Below are 22,896 nucleotides of genomic sequence, written 5' to 3'. Positions count from 1 at the left end.
AATATTAACCATCTTTATTATATTGAGATTGCAACAATAAACAGATGCGATTCTCTCTCTCTTTATTTTTAATACTTCTTTCTATCTTTGTATATATATACACATTACAACATATAATATTATTATATATATATAAATTATTATTGGGCTAATTATTTTAATACTAGAGTCTTCTATTTGTACATCTCTATTATATATATCTTTTATTTCACAACACGTTATCAGCACGAGACTCTGATCAAATTTTTAGGAAGACTCAGGTAACAAATTTTCATTATGTCAAAACTCTCTCATCTTGAATTCAATGCTCTTGACATATCTGGAAACAATTATTTATCATGGATACTAGATGCTGAAATCCATCTTGATTCAATGGATCTTGGAGATACCATTAAGGCTGAAAATAATGCATCCCAGAAGGATAAAGCCAAAGCCATGATTTTTCTCCGTCGTCATCTTGACGAAGGATTGAAAAATGAATATCTTACATTAAAAGATCCTGCAGATCTTTGGAAAGACCTTGAAGAAAGGTACAATCATCAGAAAACGGTGATACTTCCTCAAGCCCGGTATGAATGGACGCATTTGCGTTTACAAGATTTTAAATCTATAAATGAATATAATTCTGCAATGTTTCGGATCACCTCACGAATGAAATTGTGTGGGAAAAAAATAACTGATCATGATATGTTGGAGAAAACTTTCTCAACCTTCCATGCCTCGAATGTGCTCCTGCAGCAGCAGTATCGAGAGAAAGGGTTTAAGAAATATTCTGAGTTAATTTCTTGCCTTCTTGTTGCCGAACGCAACAATGAGTTGTTATTGAAAAATCATGAAGCGCGCCCAGCTGGCGCCGCCCCATTTCCTGAAGTAAATGCGGCAAATCATTACCCCAGAAGAGGTAAATGGCAAGCTTTTAATAACAAGAAAAATTATGGAAGGAAAAAGAATTATGTTCAAAAGAGAGGATCTCACCAGAAGTGGGACAAAGAAAAGAATATCGGGCAGAATAAATCAACCGAGGAGAAGTGTTTCCGCTGTGGTGGAAAGGGCCATTGGTCTCGTACCTGTCGTACCCCAAGGCACCTAGTCGATCTTTACCAGGCATCTTTGAAAAAGAACGACAAAGGAAAGGAAACAAATTTTGTTTCAAATGATGCTGAGAACTCCACCACTCATTATGATGTATCTGATTTCTTTGAGGATCCTGAAGGAAATATTGGTCATTTGATCAATGATGGAATAGTTTAATCTATGGGATTGTGAAGTATATATGTAAATAAATAATGTAAAGAACTTATTGTTAAGTTTTATTTTCTATGTATTTAAGTTTCAAATGTGATGTACATAAATAATGAAATATTAATATTTATGAATTTTGAAATTATTAATTGTGTCAAATTTTAAAATAAAATTTTAGTATATGACATTATTTTATGTACAGTATTTCTTAGAAAAATAATTCTGATCAAGTATTCAATTTATCTGTGCATACTACTCATTCTATTATTATTTGTTTTTGAAGAGAATGGCAAGGATATGTAATGAAGATGTATGCCTTGCGGATAGTGCAAGTTCGCACACTATTCTCAAAAGTGATATATATTTTACCCATCTTGTGCCAAAAGAGGAATATGTTAACACTATTATTGGCTCAGGCAATGTGATAGAAGGCTCCGGAAGAGCTATAATTTTGTTTCCTGGAGGAACAAAATTTATAATAAATAATGCACTATTATCTACCAAGTCTCTGAGAAACTTGTTGAGTTTCAAAGATATTCGCCGAAATGAATATCATGTTGAGACGATGAATGAGGGAAATCATGAGTATTTATGTATCACAACTCATGATTCAAATAAGAAAGTTATATTAGAAAAATTACCCTCACTTTCATCTGGGTTGTATTACACCAAGATTAGTGCAATTGAATCACATGCCACTGTAAACCAGAAGTTTACTAACTCAAATGAGTTCATAACTTGGCACGACCGATTGGGTCATCCGGGAACAACCATGATGAGAAGAATTATTGAAAACTCTCATGGACATTCACTAAAGAACCAGAAGATTCTTAAATCTAGTGAATTTTGTTGTGCTGCATGTTCTCAAGGGAAATTAATTTTAAGGCCATCACCAGTAAAGATTGGATTTGAGTCCCCTGAATTCCTAGAAAGGATTCAAGGTGATATATGTGGACCTATTCATCCACCATGTGGATCTTTTAGATATTTTATGGTCCTGATAGACGCATCTTCGAGATGGTCACATGTGTGCTTATTATCTTCTCGCAACCTGGCGTTTGCGAGATTACTGGCTCAAATTATTCGATTAAAAGCACAATTTCCAGAAAATCCAATCAAAGCAATTCGTCTTGATAATGCTGGTGAATTTACTTCCCAAGCTTTTGATGCTTATTGTATGGCTAATGGAATAAGTGTTGAACATCCAGTAGCTTATGTTCACACACAAAATGGGTTAGCAGAATCACTTATTAAGCGCCTCCAATTAATTGCTAGACCCTTGCTTATGAGAACAAATCTCCCAACCTCGGTTTGGGGGCATGCTATTTTACATGCCGCAGCACTTATTCGTTTGAGGCCAACGAGTTATCATCAATTCTCTCCTATACAATTAGCTTTTGGCCAGCAGCCAAATGTTTCCCATTTAAGAATATTTGAGTGTGCGATATATGTTCCCATTGCACCACCTAATCGCACCAAAATGGGACCCCAAAGAAAATTGGGGATATATGTTGGATATGATTCTCCCTCTATAGTGAGGTATCTTGAGATACAAACTGGTGATGTGTTTAAAGCCCGGTTTGCGGATTGTCATTTTGATGAATCAAAATTTCCAACATTAGGGGGAGAAAATAAGCTTCCTGAAAAGGAACTTAATTGGAATGCATCATCATTGATGCATTTAGATCCTCGATCAGCGCAATGTGAACTAGAAGTTCAAAAGATTATACATTTGCAAAGAATAGCAAATGAATTGCCTGATGCATTTTCCGATACAAAGAGGATAACCAAATCTTATATACCAGCGGAAAATGCCCCAATTCGAATTGATGTCCCAGTAGGACAAGTAGCTACTGAAGCGAATTCACGCCAGAAGCGTGGCAGGACGGAAAATGTCTCAATTCGAATTGATGTCCCAGTAGGACAAATAGCCACTGAAGCAAATACACGCCAGAAGCGTGGCAGGCCTGTCGGTTCCAAAGACAAAAATCCTCGAAAGAGAAAAGAGGTAAATATGATTCCTGTTGAAAAAGACATAGTAGAGACACCCGCAGTTGTCCAAAATTCTGATATAACGCCAGAAGACGTTCAGTTACCTGAAAATTGTGAAAATGACGAGATCTCGATAAATTATGTCTTTACAGGAGAGAAATGGGACCGAAATAAGACAATTGTCAATGAAATATTTGCATATAACGTGGCATTAGATATCATGCATGAAAGTAAGGATCTTGAGCCAAGATCAGTCGAAGAATGTCGACAAAGAAGTGATTGGCCAAAATGGGAAGCAGCCATGAAGTCTGAATTAGACTCACTTGCAAAACGTGAAGTCTTTGGACCTGTAGTCCGTACACCTGCAGATGTAAAACCTGTTGGATACAAATGGGTATTTGTGAGAAAACGAAATGAGAAAAATGAAGTTGTGCGCTACAAAGCCCGACTTGTGGCACAAGGTTTTTCACAAAGGCCCGGTATAGATTATGAAGAAACGTATTCCCCAGTAGTGGATGCGATAACATTGCGTTATTTGGTCAGTTTATCTGCATATCATAAACTGCATATGCATTTAATGGATGTGGTAACAGCCTATTTATACGGCTCATTAGACCGGGATATCTATATGAAAGTCCCCGAAGGACTAAAGATATCTAAACCATCCAATGAATATTCGCAAGGGTTATACTCAGTCAAATTGCAAAGATCTTTATATGGTCTAAAGCAATCTGGACGAATGTGGTATAATCGTCTTACTGAGTATCTGGCCAAAAACGGTTTCAAGAATGATGATATATGCCCGTGTGTTTTCATAAAGAAAACTGCTTCTGGATTCATTATAATTGCTGTGTACGTTGATGATTTAAATATCATTGGGACTCCTGAAGAGATTCCAACAATTATAAAAAATTCTAAAAGAAGAGTTTGAGATGAAAGATCTTGGAAGAACTAAATTTTGTCTCGGCCTGCAGATCGAGCATATAAAAAGTGGGATCTTTATTCATCAAACAACATACACAGAAAAGATCTTGAAAAGATTTTATATGGATAAGTCACATCCATTAAGTACCCCAATGATTGTAAGATCTTTAGATGTGAAAAAGGATCAATTCCGTCCTAAAGAAGAAAATGAAGATATCCTTGGTCCTGAAGTACCATATCTTAGTGCCATTGGAGCGCTAATGTATCTTGCTAATAATACGCGACCTGACATATCATTCGCGGTGAATTTACTAGCAAGGTATAGTTCCTCTCCAACCAGAAGACATTGGAGTGGAATCAAACAAATTTTTCGATATCTTCATGGGACGGTTGATATGGGTTTGTTTTATCCCTATGGATCCAAGTCACAATTAGTTGGCTATGCAGATGCTGGATACTTGTCTGATCCACATAAAGGGAGATCTCAAACAGGATACCTGTTCACATATGGTGGTACAGCTATATCATGGAGGTCCACGAAACAAACGATTGCAGCAACCTTCTCTAATCATGCTGAAATACTGGCGATTCATGAAGCTAGTCGCGAGTGTTTTTGGCTGAGGAGTTTGATTCAATATATTATGTCATCATGTGGACTGATTGATCATAAGATAGCTCCAACTGTCCTGTTTGAAGATAATACAGCATGCATTGCTCAACTTAAGGGTGGATACATCAAAGGTGATAGAACAAAGCATATTTCTCCCAAATTCTTCTTCACTCATGACCTTCAAAATCAAGGGACAATTGATGTCCAACAGATCCGTTCAAGTGACAATCTGGCTGATTTATTCACAAAGTCACTCCCAAAACCCTCCTTTGAAAGATTGGTACATGAGATTGGGATGCGCCGATTTCGAGACATTAAATGATGTCGGTAAGAGGGGGAGACTGTACTCTTTTTTCCTTGGTCAGGTTTTTTTCTCATTGGGTTTTTCTTGACAAGGTTTTTAATGAGGCAGTCCCCATCACAAAGGATTTTGTACTCTTTTTCCTTCACTAAAGTTTTTTTTCCCATTGGGTTTTCTTTAGTAAGGTTTTAACGAGGCATAATCCTAAATGGTCATCCAAGGGGGAGTGTTGTGATAAGGATACTTTATCATACCTTACGTGGATGACCATTTTCCATGATATATAGTTTCTCAAGAATGACTTCATTTAATATGAAGTTGAAAAAAGTTACCTAATGTACGTGTATAAATAGAGGCTTAAGCCTCTAACAATTACACACAAGTAATAATACAAATACAAAATCTTCTCTTTCTTTCTACGTACAAAAGTTCTTTTCTATTCATATATTACAACAACAACAGAATAAATATATTATCCTTCCTTCCTTCTCATACAAATAAATCCTCTTTTATGTTATAATCAAATACCCTTCTCCTTATATTACTATTACAATTCTTCCTCTTCTTTTATTTTATAAGTATTTTAAATTCTATTTTCTATTACTCTTTACATATAATATTAATAGCAATATTAACCATCTTTATTATATTGAGATTGCAACAATAAACAGATGCGATTCTCTCTCTCTTTATTTTTAATACTTCTTTCTATCTTTGTATATATATACACATTACAACATATAATATTATTATATATATATAAATTATTATTGGGCTAATTATTTTAATACTAGAGTCTTCTATTTGTACATCTCTATTATATATATCTTTTATTTCACAACACGATTAAGTTATTTTTGTCAAATAAAATTGATATTTGGGGTTTATTTTATCAAGAACAAATATTAAAGTCTGTTTTATCAAAATCAGCATATTTCGATGCTAAAATGACTTTTTTAAGTTTTTTTAAAATAAAAATGCTAATAATTTTGATTACCTATCTTTTTGGTCTAAGGAATATTGGGCTTTCTTGATTTTTCTCGTTTGGCCATACTTTTTGTCAAAGTTATTGTGAAACATAAAATATGTGACCTCATGCTAGCATTGTTTTGGTCGTGCTCATGCTAGCATTTGATGGTAAGTTCACAAAAATTTTGTCCTCGGCCCTGTTTTTAACATTTTTTTTTCCTATTGCAAGCTCTTGTATGTTTAGATACCATAGCTTAAATAACACGGTCTTTTTTTTCTCTCTAAAGATTTTGGGTATTACACTAATGAGTGTTAACTAAGGGATGGTAAAATGGATCAAATCTGTCGGATCGAACCCACTAAAAAAGGTGAGTCGGTTTAGAATTTGAAACCCATTAAATTTAAAAAAAAAAAATCTGCCAAATTTGCGAGTTTTGGCGGGACGGGCCAGGCTGGCCTGCCGGGTCAAAAAAATTTTTTTTATTAAATAAAAGAGTGATTATTACTACAAAATTAATAATTATATCATTTTTGAACACTTTTTTTATTTTTTATTCTTCTTTTAGTTATTAATTTTATTTATTTTATTTTATAATTTCGTATATATGTTTAAATTATGTGACTTATTTTTTAAAATAAAAATGATTTTATTGATAAATATTATTTTGAACAATTTTATTAAAGTTAAAATTAAAAAAAAAATAATAAAAAAATTATATTATAATTTGACTATTTTTTATTTGTATTTAATTTTTTAATTATTATTTTTTGTTAATTTTAACTAATTTTATTGTCTAACATTTTGAACCCACTTTAGTTGGCGGGCGCAGACCGAACCACTCCGCTTATGGTGTGAATCTAGACGGGACAGGCGGACCCGCTTTGCCACCCCTAGTCTTAACTCATATAGCATATGTCCTCCTTTCTTACTAGAAGGTCTAGAGTTCGAATCTCATCTAATATAAACTTGACAAAAATAAAAAAAAATTCTTGTGTGTAGACGTAGTGTGTGTAAGTGTACACACTAATGCTTAAAATTAGAAGTTATTCAATCCATCAGAAAAAAAAATTTGAATGTTGATGTAACGTGTGGTAAGTATTTTTAAAAAAAAAACATACTTAAAAATTATCCATTTTTTAGAAATCATTCAAACAAGTCTTGCCTATGTTTCAGCGATACAGAAGACAAGTCGCATATAGGATCAATTTGGATTATGTTTTAAAAAATATTTATTTTTTTATCTATTTAAAAAGAAAATTAATAGACAAAAGATATTTTATATTTAAATATATATTTAAAAAATAAATATTAAAATTTTTTTTATTTTTATTTTTTAAAAATATATACAAATAAATTTAAATTTAAATAAAAATATTTTAATTTTTTTAAAAATATTTTTTTACTACAAAAATTTTATCCAAACCAACTCATAATATATTTTCTTTCGTTCTGCTTTTCTACACCATCCCGTCTCGTCCCGTCAAAAAGTTAAATAGACCTATCTGTCTCGCCAAAGTAATATGACTTGAACTCGTTATCCTGCTAAAAAATAGGTTGGCATATCGGTCCACCTTTTATATATATATAATTCAAACTCAAAATTACCTATGCCAAAAAAAATGTTTAATGACTTTATAAGTCCTTATAGTTTTACCAAATTTTCAATTAGGTCCCTATATTTTTTTTTCTTTTCAATTGGGTCCTTATATGTTAATTTTTTTTCAATTTAGTCACGTCAAAAAAATGTTACTGAGTTGTAAAATTACTTATATACCCTATCTTTCACTATAAATACTTCATATTTTCTGATTGTGATTGGTACAATAAAACTACACGTGGTATACATAACAAAAATGCTACACATAATAAGGATACTGAAAGCCAACTAACTTAACAGAAGTGGTAGCCCCTATAAGATTTTACAAATATCAGTCTTTTCTTGTCCATAGCATTCATTCATTTATTTATCCTCTCAAGCTCACCTTACTCAAATACATGGCAAGTGCATCTTTTATCCTCATTGCACTCTCATCTACCACTCCATTAAAAGCAACATCGTTCGCTCTTTTCTTTTCCACAATTCTCACTTCTTTAACCGGCATTGGCTCGTTACACTTAATCAAAAAATTATGCAGCAAACAACAAGTCACAATCAGATAAGGCAAATACTCAACACACTTCCCTTTTCACTTCCTTGAATCCGAAAGGAGCTGCCACCTAACCCTTAGCATCCCAAAGGCATCACTAACCAACCCCATTGCATGTGCGTGTACACAGTTGAATGCTCTTTCAACATAACCAAAACTATCTTCCTTATTCACCCTATTATAAGATGTTAAAAGCCATGAAAAAAGGGGATAATACGAATTCCCCTACACAAACTGAGGAATCAAACTACCATCACTAAGCTTATAAGATGGCCCTTGCAACAACTCTATGTTCTCAACGTCAAGAAAGAGCTTACTCTGGAGTTTTAACGTACTAGGCCACCCAGCTGAAATATCCAATAACCTACCTTCGAAATCTACCAATGCCTGAACCATCAAGAACCCATCTTCACCCAAAATTTTGCTTTCAGTGTTACGTGAGCTAATGAGTCATGTGTAATAGTTAGCAAGCTAATTAGTTAGGAGTTGCGGATATAGGCAGATTCTGTTAGTGAGTAATTAGGGAATAAGTTTGTTAGAGTGCTGACTAGATAGTTAGTTATACAGTTCATTGAGTTGCTGCTATTTATTAGCTAAGAAAGGTGAATTGAATCAGTTTTTTTGTGCAATCAGAAAATGAATTCAAGAGTGACAGAGTTGTGATAGTAAACACACTCTCCTCTGTTTTCAAGCTTCGTGAAGTTCTTCCCTTCATCTCCCCTGAACTCACCATTTCAACATGGTGCGGTGAGCGTGGAGGGGAATGATGATAAAAGGTTGAGGAACTTCGAAAGAAGTTTGCAGCACATTTCTTCATTCTTTGTCTTCTTCTTCTTACAAAATCAATTTTCTCTCATTTTTCTCATCTAATTCTTCTCCTCTTCCCTTAAACTCAATCGATAGAGACTGATGAGATTTGCGTTGTCGTGCATCAATCCGGCACTGGCAAATATTTTTGATCAGCGAGATTGAGGGAAGAAGTTCTGAATCTGCATCAACAAGATTCATTGATTTGATTCTGAAATTAGGGTTTACGAACAAGAGGCGATGGAACGTGAAGATATTCCATCGGTTCCTTCAGTAGACATTCATGCACTTGCTGCGTTGGTGAATCAGATCAACATGATGAACCAATCAAGCACGAACAAAGGTCAATCAAATCCAACATTGGATCCGGTGAGTCCTTATTTCTTGCATTCTGGAGAAAATCCAGGATCAGCCATAGTTGCTGTTAAATTGGTAGGGAGTAATTTTCAACAGTGGGAAAGAGACATGTGGAGAGCATTGAAGTCCAAGAACAAGCTGAAATTTGTGGATGGATCGATTCAAAGACCATCAAAGGATGATGTATTGTTTGAGGCATGGGACCATTGCAACACATACATTGCTTCTTGGATCAATCACTCTCTAAGCCCTGAAATTGCTCAAAGCGTCATGTGGATTAACTTAGCCGAAGAATTATGGAAGGAATTGAAGCATAGGTACAGTCATGGTGACGTGTATAGAATAGCAGAATTGGAAGAAGAATTATTTGCAACCAAGCAAGGAGATGCATCAGTAACTGCCTACTATACTAAGCTGAAATCGATTTGGGAGGAATTGAAAAATTTATGTCCAATTCCAAACTGTTCAAGATGTGTGGAGAAGTGCAATTGTGAGGTGAACATAATGAGAGGTTACAAGGAAGAATCTAGAACAGTTAGGCTTTTGAGAGGTCTTAACGAACAATTTTCAACTGTGAGATCTCAGATTATGCTGATGGAGCCGTTACCTATGGTGGGTGTAGCCTTTGCGTCCTTGTTGCAACAAGAGCGGCAGCTGAACCTGAATGAAGTAATGGAAGAAAAGGCATTGTTAATCAATTCAAGAAATGAAAATAGTATCACAAACACAAGAGGAAGAGGAAGAGGCAGAGGGGGAAGAGGCTATGGAAACAATGCAAAGAATGGAAGAGGTTCCAAACAATGTTCTCATTGTGGCAAGCATGGTCACTTGGCAGACACATGCTACAAAAAGCATGGCTTCCCCCCTCATTTCAAGAACAATGGAGCCATGATCAACAACATGGTTGCTGAAGATGATAATGAAGTAAGCAATGAATCTCAGAAGGAAGAACTTGGCAAATCTGAGCCATATTTCACCTTAGAACAAAAGGAGGCTTTGCTTGCTCTTCTGAACCAACAAGATGCACACCCAAAGCATAGCATAAATCAACTTGTCACCACAACTCTACCATCAAACCAAGGTATCTCTTATATAATGTCACTTTCTACATTCAGTCTTAAATCCTGGGTCATTGACTCAGGAGCAACCAATCATGTGTCATATGCCAAAAATTCATTTCAAAACCTGTACCAAATCGAACCCGTACTAGTCAGCATGCCTGATGGCACAAATACATTAGTCAATACTGCAGGAACAATTGTGTTTTCTGATCAATTTTCTTTGCTACATGTCTTTTATATTCCAAATTTTAAATTCAATTTGATCTCTGTCTCAAAATTGACAGCCGATTTGAAATACAAATTGATTTTTGATGAAAATGAATGTGAAATCCAGGACAAAACTACCAAGAGAACAATTGGTGTAGCTGAACAAAGGAGAGGACTCTATGCTTTTGAGAACCTCACACCCATTCAAGCTACATCACAAGTTGCATCTGCATCACTTGCATCCACACTGTCAGCACAGTCCACACACTTAGGGCACTCTGAACTATGGCATCTTAGATTAGAACATTTACCTAATGATAGAATTGTTGTTATGAAAAAGGAATACAAAGATTTAAAGTTTTCAATTTGTAATAAGCCTTGTGATTCTTGTCATTATGCAAAACAAAAACGGTTGCCTTTTATGTCAAGGATCACTAAGAGCATGAACAACTTTGACATTGTACACATTGACATTTGGGGTCCTCTCAATACCATTTCTGTTTTGGGTTTCAAATATTTCTTGACTATTGTGGATGATAAAAGTAGATTCACTTGGTTGTATTTTATGAAATTAAAGAGTGAAGCTAGTGAATTAGTAAGAAATTTCGTTAAAATGATTGAAACTCAATTCAGAGTAACAATTAAGAAGATCCGAACTGATAATGGAAATGAATTCAAACTAAACAATTTTTATGCATCCAAAGGTATCATTCACCAGACTTCATGTGTTAAAACTCCCCAACAAAATGGTATTGTAGAAAGGAAGCATCAACATATTTTGGAAGTCACAAGAGCTTTGATGTTCCATTCTAACATGCCAAATAAATTTTGGAATTTCGCAGTAGCACAATCAGTTCACATTATTAATAGAATTCCTAGTGTGCTATTGCAAAATCATTCTCCTTATAAAATTTTGAAAGAAAAATATCCTGATATATCTTACCTCAAAGTCTTTAGATGTCTAGGATTTGCTTCAACAAATTCAACTCATAGATCAAAATTAGATCAGAGGGCTATTAAATGTGTATATTTAGGTGTCAAAGAAGATGTCAAAGGGCACGTTCTATATGACTTGAAAAGTAGAAATATTTTAATATCGAGAAATATATCATTTTATGAACATGTATTCCCTTTTTCATTGCAAAATTCAGTTGACAATAACATTGCTATTGATCCTGCACCCATTACTACGTTAAACAATCTAGCATTTGATGATCCATTTTCTGAGTTTCATAGTAGCATTAATTCTCATGCATCACCAGCAGTTAATCATTTAGATGAAGAACATCAACATGAGAATATTGTACCTGACATCATGCCTGCATCTTCACAGTCAAGTGATTCACCACATCCTAGCATGGCATCTAATTCACCTCAAGAGATTAGGAAGTCTACAAGAAATAGAAAGCCCCCTGCATATCTAGAGGATTATCATTGCATGCCAACTGTGTCATACACCAATTGTTCCTCGAATTCAACTCTTAATTCACATGATTCTCATCAAATTTTCTTGGAAAATTTTGAAAATATGTTACATGAGCAAACAACAAATTTCTTTGATCAGTCCACAATTTTGTTTTTTGAGTCAGAGTCACCTTCACCCCTCCTCCCAATTAATGCATCTTCAATTCTATCCACCACACATACTTCTCAACTCAAACACAAAGAGCCAAAATGCTATGCCGAGGCCGTTTGTGATCCTAGTTGGCAGGAGGCTATCAATGCTGAATTAACTGCTCCAAGGGAAAATAGAACGTGGACACTTACCAAGCTTCCTGATGGAAAGAAGGCTGTCGGGTGCAAATGGGTGTTCCGGTTGAAACTGAAGCCTGATGGTTCAATTGATCGCCACAAGGCCAGGCTGGTTGCTCAAGGGTTCACCCAAACAGCAGGGGTGGATTATTTTGAAACATATAGTCCTGTGGTGAAAATGAATACCTTTCGAATCCTCATGTCCATTGCTGCGGTGAGAGGCTGGTTTGTCCATCAATTGGATGTCAACACAACTTTTTTGCATGGTGATTTAGCTGAAGAACTATATATTGTGCCCTCCCCAAGGTCTCCAACTATCCTCACCAGATTTGGTTTGCAAATTGGACCGTTCTCTTTACGGCTTGAAACAAGCTAGCAGACAATAGAACACAAAATTGTGCACCACACTACTTCAAGCTGGATATTCTCAATCACGACATGACTATAGCTTTTTCACAAAATCAAACAAGGGCAAATTCACAACCATTTTGGTGTATGTCAATGATTTAATATTGGCTGGAGATGATATGTGTGAAATACGGTTGATGCGTGAGCATCTTTCCTATCTTTTCCTAGTGAATTTGCATCTAATTTGTTGAGTTTAATTAAGAATTAATTATATTTTAGCCACTATGGATGCTATTTTGATTTTTGTGCAATTTTATTTAATTTAGGTAGCATTCGGATGGATTTGATGAAGTTTCTGCAGAGAAAGAGAAGAAGCCAAGGAAATGACCAGCGAATACCAACGCGGACGCATGGCTCACGCGACCGCGCGGAATGGAGAAAATCGCAATAATGCGATCGCGTGCTTGACGCGAATGCGTGGACTGGAATCTACACAAATGACGCGAACGCATGGACGACGCGGACGCGTCACATGAGCGATCTGCAGAATTGACAGAAAACGCTGGGGGCAATTTCTGGGCTGTTTTAACTCAGTCTTCAGCCTAGAAAACACAGATTAGAAGCTGCAGAATAGACAAATCAAGTGGTCCCCACCCATCAGTTGAAGACTTGTTAATTAATTCGAATTTAAATTCAAATCTTAAATTAGGAAAAGATATTATTTTTAATTTTAAATATTAGATTTTAAATTTATTAGGATTAGTTATAAAAAGGGATCTGATGCCATCAGATGAAAACTCTGTACATTTTATCAGAATCCTAGTTTTCTTCTCTGAACTATGAGCAACTAATCCTTCATTGTTAAGGTTAGGAGCTCTGTCTATTTCTATGGATTAATTTTATTGCTTTTTCTATTTTAATTCATGTATGGATTTATAATTTAAGAATTGTTTTCGCTCTTTATCTTATGAATTTGGGTGGAACGAAAGTATGACCCTCTTTCTATTTGAGTTCTTGTAAACTTGGAAAAGCTCTTTACTTGAACAACAACTTGAAAACAATTTCTCCTAAATTTTAATTATCTGGATTTAACGGGATACGTGACATATAATCCTTTTATTTTTGGGTAATTAGAGTTTTTGTGGCATATAAACTAGAAATTGATTATCACCCTCTAATTGGAATTAATTGACCAAGGAATTGGCAGTTAATGAATTTTAGAGGAGACTAGGAAGGTCTAAGGAATTAAGGTCTAGTCACATACAGTTTGCCATAAATTAAATCCTGCATAATTAAATTAGTTAGTAAGAAAAGTTAATCCGGAAAAATAGATAACTCTGAAACCTTAACTATTTTCTCCATATATTATTCCCATCTTAATTACTTGCCCTTCTTTAATATTTTTACTATTGTTTAATGTCTTTAAACCCCCAACACTATTTTCTGTCTGTCTAACTAATCCTATCAAACGCTATTGTTGCTTAATCCATCAATCCTCGTGGGATCGACCCTTACTCACGTAACGTATTACTTGGTACGACCCGATGCACTTGCCGGTTAGTAAGTGTGGTTGTAAATACCACATCAACGGTTCATCAAGCAACATCTACATTATCTCTTCAAGATCATTGGGGACCTGAAATTTTTTTTTGGGATTGGAGGTAGTTCGAAGTAAGAGGGGAATTGCAATATGTCAAAGAAAGTATTGCATCGATATACTCAAAGACTACGGGTTAATGAAAGCCAAGGCAATCTCAACTCCAATGGACTACACCAGCAAGTTGACAAAGAATACTGGAACTCCGCTTAGCTCAACATCTAAATATAGAAGGTTAATTGGAAGATTACTCTATCTAACCAATACAAGGCCAGATATATGTTATGCGGTTGGAAGATTGAGTCAATTTTTGGAGTGCGCTACTGACAAACACTTTGAGGCAGCTATAAGGGTACTCACTACTTAGATATCTCAAGAATGAGCCAGCATTGGAGCTGTTCTTTTTATCTCAGACAGATTTGGAGCCAACCGGTTTTTCAGACAGTGATTGGGGTACATGTTCGGACACAAGAAGATCAGTATCTGGTCATTTCTTCTTCATAGGTACTTCTATTGTGTCCTGGAAAAGTGAAAAACAAAGTACAGCAGCTGTATCATCATGTGAAGCAGAATACAGAGCCCTTGCTATGGCCACTAGGGAGGCACAATGGATTACTTACATCTTAGAGGATTTGCAAGTGAAACCGCAGAAGCCAATTGCTATGTATTGTGACAGCCAATCAGCCTTGCATATTGCGGCAAACCCCGTCTTCCACGAGAGAACCAAACATATAGAGATGGATTGTCATGTTGTAAGAGATAAATGGTAAGAACAAGTAATCAAGTTGTTGCCTATTACCACAATTAACCAAACAGCTGACGTATTAACCAAAGTATTAGCTCCTAACATGTTTCAAAAATATTGTAGCAAACTCAGAATGGTGAATGTCACCGATTCTGGTTTGAGAGGGGGTGTTACGTGAGCTAATGAGTCATGTGTAATAGTTAGCAAGCTAATTAGTTAGGAGTTACGGATATAGGCAGATTCTGTTAGTGAGTGATTAGGGAATAAGTTTGTTAGAGTGCTGACTAGATAGTTAGTTATGCAGCTCATTAAGTTGCTGCTATTTATTAGCTAAGAAAGGTGAATTGAATCAGTTTTTTTGTGCAATCAGAAAATGAATTCAAGAGTGACAGAGTTGTGATAGTAAACACACTCTCCTCTGTTTTCAAGCTTCGTGAAGTTCTTCCCTTCATCTCCCCTGAACTCACCATTTTAACATTCAGTCGTGAATTTATCCAATCCCAGAATGCCAAAATAATTGGGGAGCGAGCTCCACCTGAAACCCACCACAACCCTCTCCGAATCAATGTGTAACTTGAATAGGTACCCTAGTTTATTAGTCACGGCCTTGCAGACCGTGAAGAAAGCGCGGCAGGACTCGGCGAGGGAGATCCCAAAGCGGCATGCCATGGTGGCGTAGGAGGCGCCATGGGCCAGTCGGAAAATGGCGGCGGCTAAGGCGCAATCGGGACAATTTGGGGAAGTGCGAAGTAGAGGGAATGGGAGAGTTAGTCGAAGAAGGAGTTTGCGAGGCACGGTGAGTGGCAGCAAGGCAAGCGACGCACGAATAAAGCAGAGCATAGCAAGGACGACGACACCAAACAACGGAAAGCAACAGCTCCTCAAGAATTTCCAAGAACAAGTTATGGCTGATTAGGGTTATCTCACTTTGGGATAAAATACCAAGGGTTCTTTTGGTATTTTAAAAAAATAGAGATGTCTTCAGTTAATTATTCTAACTTAATCGTAAGAATATTTGTTTTTAGACAGAATATTCTATTATTTTAAACGATTTTTTACGGTAAAGATTAAATTGAAAAAAAAAACGTACAGGGACTTAATTGAAAAGAAAAAAAATATAAAGATTTAATTAAAAATTCAATAAAATTATAAAGAGCAGCAGAGTAATTAAACCGAAAAAAAAAATCTAAATTACGAGCATAATAATAAATGAGCAGACCAATTATTGATATTATTAATTATTAATAACACTAATTAATAATAAGTTAATAATACTACTCCAATTCATCGACCCCATTAATTAATTATTATTTTTAAACAAGTTGCTTGTCAATCGCTAAACCTATATTTTGATCGTTGAATGAAGCAGAGTGATAACTGAGAAAATGGCAGAAGCAGCACAAAGCAGCAAAAGAGGAGCTCGATGGTCTCTCAATGGAGTCACAGCTCTTGTCACTGGTGGCACCCGTGGCATCGGGTATCATTTCATTCTTAGTTAATTATGTATTGTCATTGTTGTTGTACCCTAAACATTATGATATAATTGCCCATATTCATATTGATTTTGAGTTCAATCTTTGAAACTGTGATAATTAAGGCATGCCATAGTGAATGATTTAGTTGGATTTGGAGCTGCTGTGCACACATGTTCAAGGACCGAATCAGAGTTGAACAAGTGCTTACAAGAATGGAGGAGCCAGGGATTTGTGGTTACTGGCTCCGTTTGTGATGTTTCATTGAGACCCCAGCGAGAGAACCTTATTCAGGAAGTGGCTAACACCTTCAATGGCAATCTTAACATCTTTGTAAGTACTCTTAATTAATAATGATTTGCCCTTTTAATTAAGGTCTTATTAGAGGGAAAAAAAAAAGCCACTATAGATCTATATACGTTGGGAGATATTAAATTTAAAAATGGATTTCATCATATGAAAATTTACCTGACATTGTCATGTATTGATTTTTTTCTGTTGGTCAAATATTTATGTCATCTCATATAGGGGGTGTCCATAGATCGGATCGTATCCGCAGATCCGCGGTAAATATCCGCATCCGATCCGAAAATTGCGGATACGATCCGATCCGCAAATTGATCAGATCGGATTCGATCCGCACCCTTTGCGGATCGGATTCGATCCGCACCCTTTGCGGATCGGATCGCGGATATCTGCTCTACATCCGCGTATCCGATCCGCGGATCCGCACTATAATAATTAAAAAATAAATAAATATATATATGTTTAGTATTATATTTACTTGTTTGTATGTTTTAGTTAATAATTATTATTCATATATTGTATTATTTTATTTTTGTTATTTAGAGAGAGTTTATTAAAAATATTTTAGGAATAAATAAGTTTAAAAAAGTATGAAAGAAATACTTTTATCGAATTTTTTTACATAGAAATATGATTAAAAAGAGAAGGTTTAATTATGCGGATATATCCGATATCCTATATCCGATCCGATCCCGATGGATATTGTGCGGATCGGATCGAATTTTTGGCCATATCCGATCCGATCCGATCCGCGGACACCTCTGATCTCATATTTGATGATGTTTTTCTATATATCAAGAGTATTCTTTTGAAAAAATCATTAAAAGAAGTTTTAGTTTAACACTGGATTGGGAGAGAATAAAACTGAGTTCTACATTAAATTCAATTAGATTTGTGTAGAAAAATGAAGAGTTATCCCCCATTACAACTAAAGTGTTTACTCTGTTGGTTAGGAGAGTGATTAGGAATTGTGCTTCTTGACCAGTATTAAAATGTGAGTGAAAAAAAGTAATAGATCAGTTTTCTATAAACATTTACCAATGAATCTAATTCATGTACTCTGTTTTCATAGCTTGGAGAAGTCACTCATTGGAGTTAATCAATTACCAACATCATTGATAATATTTCTAAATTCATTACTAAGTTTATATTCCCACAAGTTCACTAAATCGCTTCAAACTCATCTATTAGTCCTTTCATCTAATTTACTTATCGCAGATCATACATATGCGTGACTTTGTGATTAGGTAAACAATGTTGGAACAAATTTTAGGAAACCAACAACTGAGTATAGTGCTGAAGAATTTTCAGAGCTCATGACAGTTAATTTTGAATCTGGATTCCATCTGTGCCAACTTGCATACCCTCTTCTAAAAGCATCCGGAATGGGAAGCATTGTGTTCATATCATCTGTTGCAGGTGTTACAAGCTTAGGTACTGGATCCGTTTATGCAGCAAGTAAAGGTTAGTTGCTATATCCAGTCATTTGATCTTTTTTCAGTCACACATGATTACTAAACACATAAACAATGATATTTTGTTCATTGAATTTTCAGCTGCAATCAATCAACTCACAAAAAATCTAGCCTGCGAATGGGCAAAAGACAACATAAGGAGCAACTGTGTTGTACCATGGGCAACCAGAACCCCCCTTGTTGAATATGTAAGCTCTTTTATTGCGTATCTTCATTTCTTTTAACTGTTTTCTTTCTGAGAACATTTTTATGGTTATGAAGAAGCACTAAACTAAATTGCACCTCTAGTTTCATTCATAATATAATCCTCTCATAATAAAATATAATGTGTTTTTTACAATTTCCTTTCTTTTATGCTTGTAGTTATTTAAGAACCAACAGTTTGTAGAGGATATTCTATCTCGAACTCCGCTTAGGCGCATCGCAGAACCAGAAGAAGTGTCATCATTGGTGGCTTTCCTGTGCTTGCCTGCTGCATCATACATCACTGGACAAGTTATTTCGGTTGATGGTGGATTAACAGTGTATGGATTCCAACCCAGCATGAGAATTACCTGAAGTTCCATTAGTTGCTCCTAGTTGAAGACCTTGATCTCATTCTTCAATTTCATTCTTTTATGAATTGATTGTTCCTTTTATTCAAACTCAGTTGTAACTTGTATCATTATTTATAAACAATGAAGCCTCTACTGAGAGAGGTATCCACAAATATGGACTAGCAAATTCAATTTATCATTTGATGATGATTTCACCTTTGATTGAGGAATTCACATTAACTAGTCAACGAAAGTGAGTATATGGAAAAACAGCATAAAATTCCCACCCTTAATTTTCAATATATATTTTGTATTCAATATGCATTTTACACGAATGGTGGTTAATTTTTCATGTATATTTAATATAGTTGTTTCACAATTAAGAAAAGGATTATTTAACAATTAACCATGAGTTGGGACTTGGGATTTAAGCAATACATTTAAAAACATCATAATTGAACGTAAACATATGTATAATTAGGAGGAGATAACCCTTGTGCTCAGAAAAATATGTGGACACAGTAAATTAAGTTGGGACATACTAAAATGGCAGTTGCAGAAAGCAGTACCAATAACAGATCCTCAAGATGGTCGCTCAATGGAATGACCGCTCTCGTTACCGGTGGAACTCGCGGCATCGGGTCACTTTCTCCTTTTATGTTTTTCTTTTTCATTTACTGCAAAAGACATTATTTTGATCCTTACCCATTTCAATTTCAGCTACAAAGCTTCAAACTTTGGCCAACACAATTGAAAATTTGATCTTTTTTTATTTCCCCTTGATTTCTATTTTATCTGAATATCGAAAACTGTGTTACTCTCTCTTATAGGCATGCCATCGTGGAGGAATTGTGTGGATTTGGGGCCAAAGTTCACACTTGTTCCAGAAACGAAGCAGAGCTGAATAATTGCTTGGATGAATGGCGTGGCAAGGGGTTTTTGGTTTCTGGATCAGTGTGTGATGTGTCATCTCAAGCCCACAGAGAGAATCTCATTCAGAAAGTGACCTCCACCTTCAATGGCAAACTCAACATTTATGTAAGTTAATGCCCCACTTCTAAATTAGAAATAGTAAATGTTGAAATTCAATGTTGTATGTTAAGTGTTACTTATAAATTGTAGTAGATTATAATGTTGACCTTATGACTTAATCACTGAATGCATTCTTTGTTTAAGATAAAAGAAAAGAAGAAGAAAGGGGATCGTTGGGAAATAATCTTGATTCCTTACATGAACTTAGGTGAACAATGTTGGAGCAAATTTTAGGAAGCCAACAATTGAGTACTCTGCTGAAGACTATTCACAAATGATGGCAATTAATTTAGACTCTGCATTCCATCTGTGCCAACTTGTGCATCCTCTTCTAAAAGCTTCTGAAATGGGAAGCATTGTGTTCATTTCTTCTATTGCTGGTGTGGTGAGCTTAGGTACTGGAACAGTCTACGCCGCAAGTAAAGGTAAGCATTCATACTATTTAACTTTTTCCCTTGCTTATTCTAAAATGTTGTTGTGATCAAATGTTTTGTGTCCAATGCTGTTTTCAGCTGCAATTAATCAGCTTGTGAAGAATCTGGCTTGTGAATGGGCAAAAGACAGCATAAGGAGCAATTGTGTTGTTCCTGCAACCACCAATACACCACTTGTAGAACATGTAATACTCTTGCTTCATGTTTTCAGTTGATTAGTTACATTCCGTTTTCTTCCCACGGATTCAAAGATAGATTTTAGAGTAATGGTACATTGACTTTCCTGTTGACTCAGTAGGGACTTCGAAAACTAGTTTATAAGTTTCTGTTCCATAAATATCTGCTAAACTGTAAGTGAAATCTGAAATTTCTATAGTCTGGTCCAATGTAGTTCATCGTTAAGTCCTTTTACATGAAAGTTAACTGATTGTAATGATGCACTTGAGATATCACTGCAGGGTTAGTATTTTTGTTCAGTAGCATGTACTTGTCACTGAAGAGTGTGCTCAACCATTAAAAGAGAGTTCAGATTTTTAATAAATAATACAAGAATTTAAGATCCTTCGTTTTTACCAGTTCAATTTTAACATACTAAAGAGCAGTAGATAACATATTCCCCTATGATGAATAACTCAGAGATATACAATCATAGCTTGTCTGTTGTCTTAGAAATTTCATTGCATCTGAACTAGGCAGTTTCTGCCAATGTATTTGACTATATATACCACCAAGACTTCCTTTTGAGTAATAAAAAAGGGGCAATGACTTGTGAAATAGAAGTAAGTAACTACTAATAGGAACATGGTGAAATAAATCAATGGTCTTCAAATCCTTAATTCATCAACTAAGAGATCTTGCATAACTTAACTTATCTAGAGTATGTAGTTGTTTGGCTCTTGCATTGTCTAGTTAAGCTGCATGATCAAGATGTATGGATCTTCAAAGTTGATAACTATTTGTGTTTATTTGTTCGTTTCTGAAAAATCAGTATTTCTCATGAACTTTGAGTATATAGTATATACTGTTAGTACTTTTTGTTAATAACAATTCTTGCTCATTGTTTTCTGCTGCCATAGTTGCTGCGCAACAAGAAGTACATAGATGAAATGCTGTCTCGAACTCCTCTTGGGCGTATCGCGGAACCTAAAGAGATTTCATCCTTGGTGGCTTTCCTTTGTCTGCCCGCGGCCTCTTACATCACTGGACAGGTCATTTCGGTTGATGGAGGCTTAACTGTGAACGGATTCCAACCCAGCATGAGAATAACATAACATTCATGTTACTTCCCACTTCCCAGTTAATTGTTGTTAACCATCTTCAGAATAAAGGTTCCACATTCTTTCATTTGTTTCATCCTTGTGTCTTGTAAGTGACAGATTATTTCTTTTGATCAAGAACGGACCCTGCATGGATTTCAACTAGTATGAAAATAACATATATTCTCGTATTTCTTAATTAGTTTATTGTTAATATTCATCAAAATTTAGGATCTCCTGGCTTCAAGTACCCTTTTTCATTAAGAATGATATTTTCGATCCAACAGGAAGCTAAGCACATGGTTGTTAATTGTTAATTTGTTATGAAATCAAACATGATGGATATTCTTAATTTTTTTTTTTTCCTTCAACAGGATCAAATGTTATATCTTATAATTTCTTATACATACCTTTGTACAATAAGAAATCATAATTCATCTAAAGGAAATATTGTTTGCCTGTGGGTATGTACTATTGTTCTACTACTATTCACCATGTGCCTCAAATCAAACATTGCTTAGAGCTGTGTAAATGGGACCACGTGATTATATTCGTCATTCGTAGAATTTCGCTCAAGAGAACAAGAATCATCGTATTGGTATGATATGATATTTTGACACTGATGTTTACACAAACCAAAATTTCACTTAAACGTGGCAATAACTGAATTATAGATTGACTAACTTAACAAATGCTTGCATAAACCAGTGTACCACGTAATGTGTATCAAACGTGTTACACAGAACAACATTAAATCTTTCAAGTCTCAATTTCTAGTGACCATGTAACATATGTTTGAAATTGCTCTCCAACAACTCCAACCTTGAATTTTCAATTTTCAAAGTAAATAATTCTGATGGTGGTTTGTTTAGTTTGACAGCTCAGCAAGCACAAATTTTGGTCAAAGCAAGCCTACATAAATTGTGTTGAATGGTATTATAGCAAGATATCCCTACTTTGGAAACACCTCTGACATGTATTTCCCTGTTCTGAAAAACCCTTCATGGCTCCATTGGAATTTATTCTATTTTTTTTATAGTTGTTTCAAAATTAATACTAATGTAGTTTGGACTTGCACTTTTAGGCTGCATTTGTTCGTAAAAACAGGACAAAACAAGATATTGATAATAAGACATAAAGGATAAAGATATAAAATTTAATATTTTTATATTCTGTTTGATGATAAAATAGAATAAATTATAGAAATCTAATTTATTCTCATTTTTTCATTTAAAAAATTTGAAAAAAAAAATATAATAATAAAAAATATAATTATAAAAAATTAACAAGAATAATAAAAAAAATAAATATTGGAGTTTCTTTAA

The 22,896-nt window shown here is 35.0% G+C and overlaps 2 protein-coding genes across 2 annotated transcripts; both read left to right on the top strand.

Annotated features, from left to right (window-relative positions):
• The first annotated feature begins 16,326 nt into the window (after positions 1-16,326).
• LOC112733637 (tropinone reductase homolog At5g06060) lies at positions 16,327-19,022 on the top strand. Its single transcript, XM_025782672.3, has 5 exons — positions 16,327-16,537; positions 16,658-16,865; positions 18,086-18,302; positions 18,395-18,501; positions 18,677-19,022. Exons 1-5 carry the CDS (start codon positions 16,446-16,448, stop codon positions 18,869-18,871), a joined length of 819 nt encoding a protein of 272 aa, XP_025638457.1. The 5' UTR covers positions 16,327-16,445; the 3' UTR covers positions 18,872-19,022.
• A 248-nt stretch (positions 19,023-19,270) lies between these two features.
• LOC112733636 (tropinone reductase homolog At5g06060) lies at positions 19,271-21,770 on the top strand. The gene is made up of 5 exons (XM_025782671.2): positions 19,271-19,490; positions 19,680-19,887; positions 20,090-20,306; positions 20,394-20,500; positions 21,392-21,770. Exons 1-5 carry the CDS (start codon positions 19,396-19,398, stop codon positions 21,584-21,586), a joined length of 822 nt encoding a protein of 273 aa, XP_025638456.1. The 5' UTR covers positions 19,271-19,395; the 3' UTR covers positions 21,587-21,770.
• Positions 21,771-22,896: the final 1,126 nt, after the last annotated feature.

This window comes from Arachis hypogaea, chromosome 13, assembly GCF_003086295.3.
Source record: "Arachis hypogaea cultivar Tifrunner chromosome 13, arahy.Tifrunner.gnm2.J5K5, whole genome shotgun sequence".
NCBI lineage: Eukaryota > Viridiplantae > Streptophyta > Magnoliopsida > Fabales > Fabaceae > Arachis > Arachis hypogaea.
Note: the sequence above shows the minus strand (reverse complement) of the source record. Positions and strands in the feature narration are given on the sequence as shown.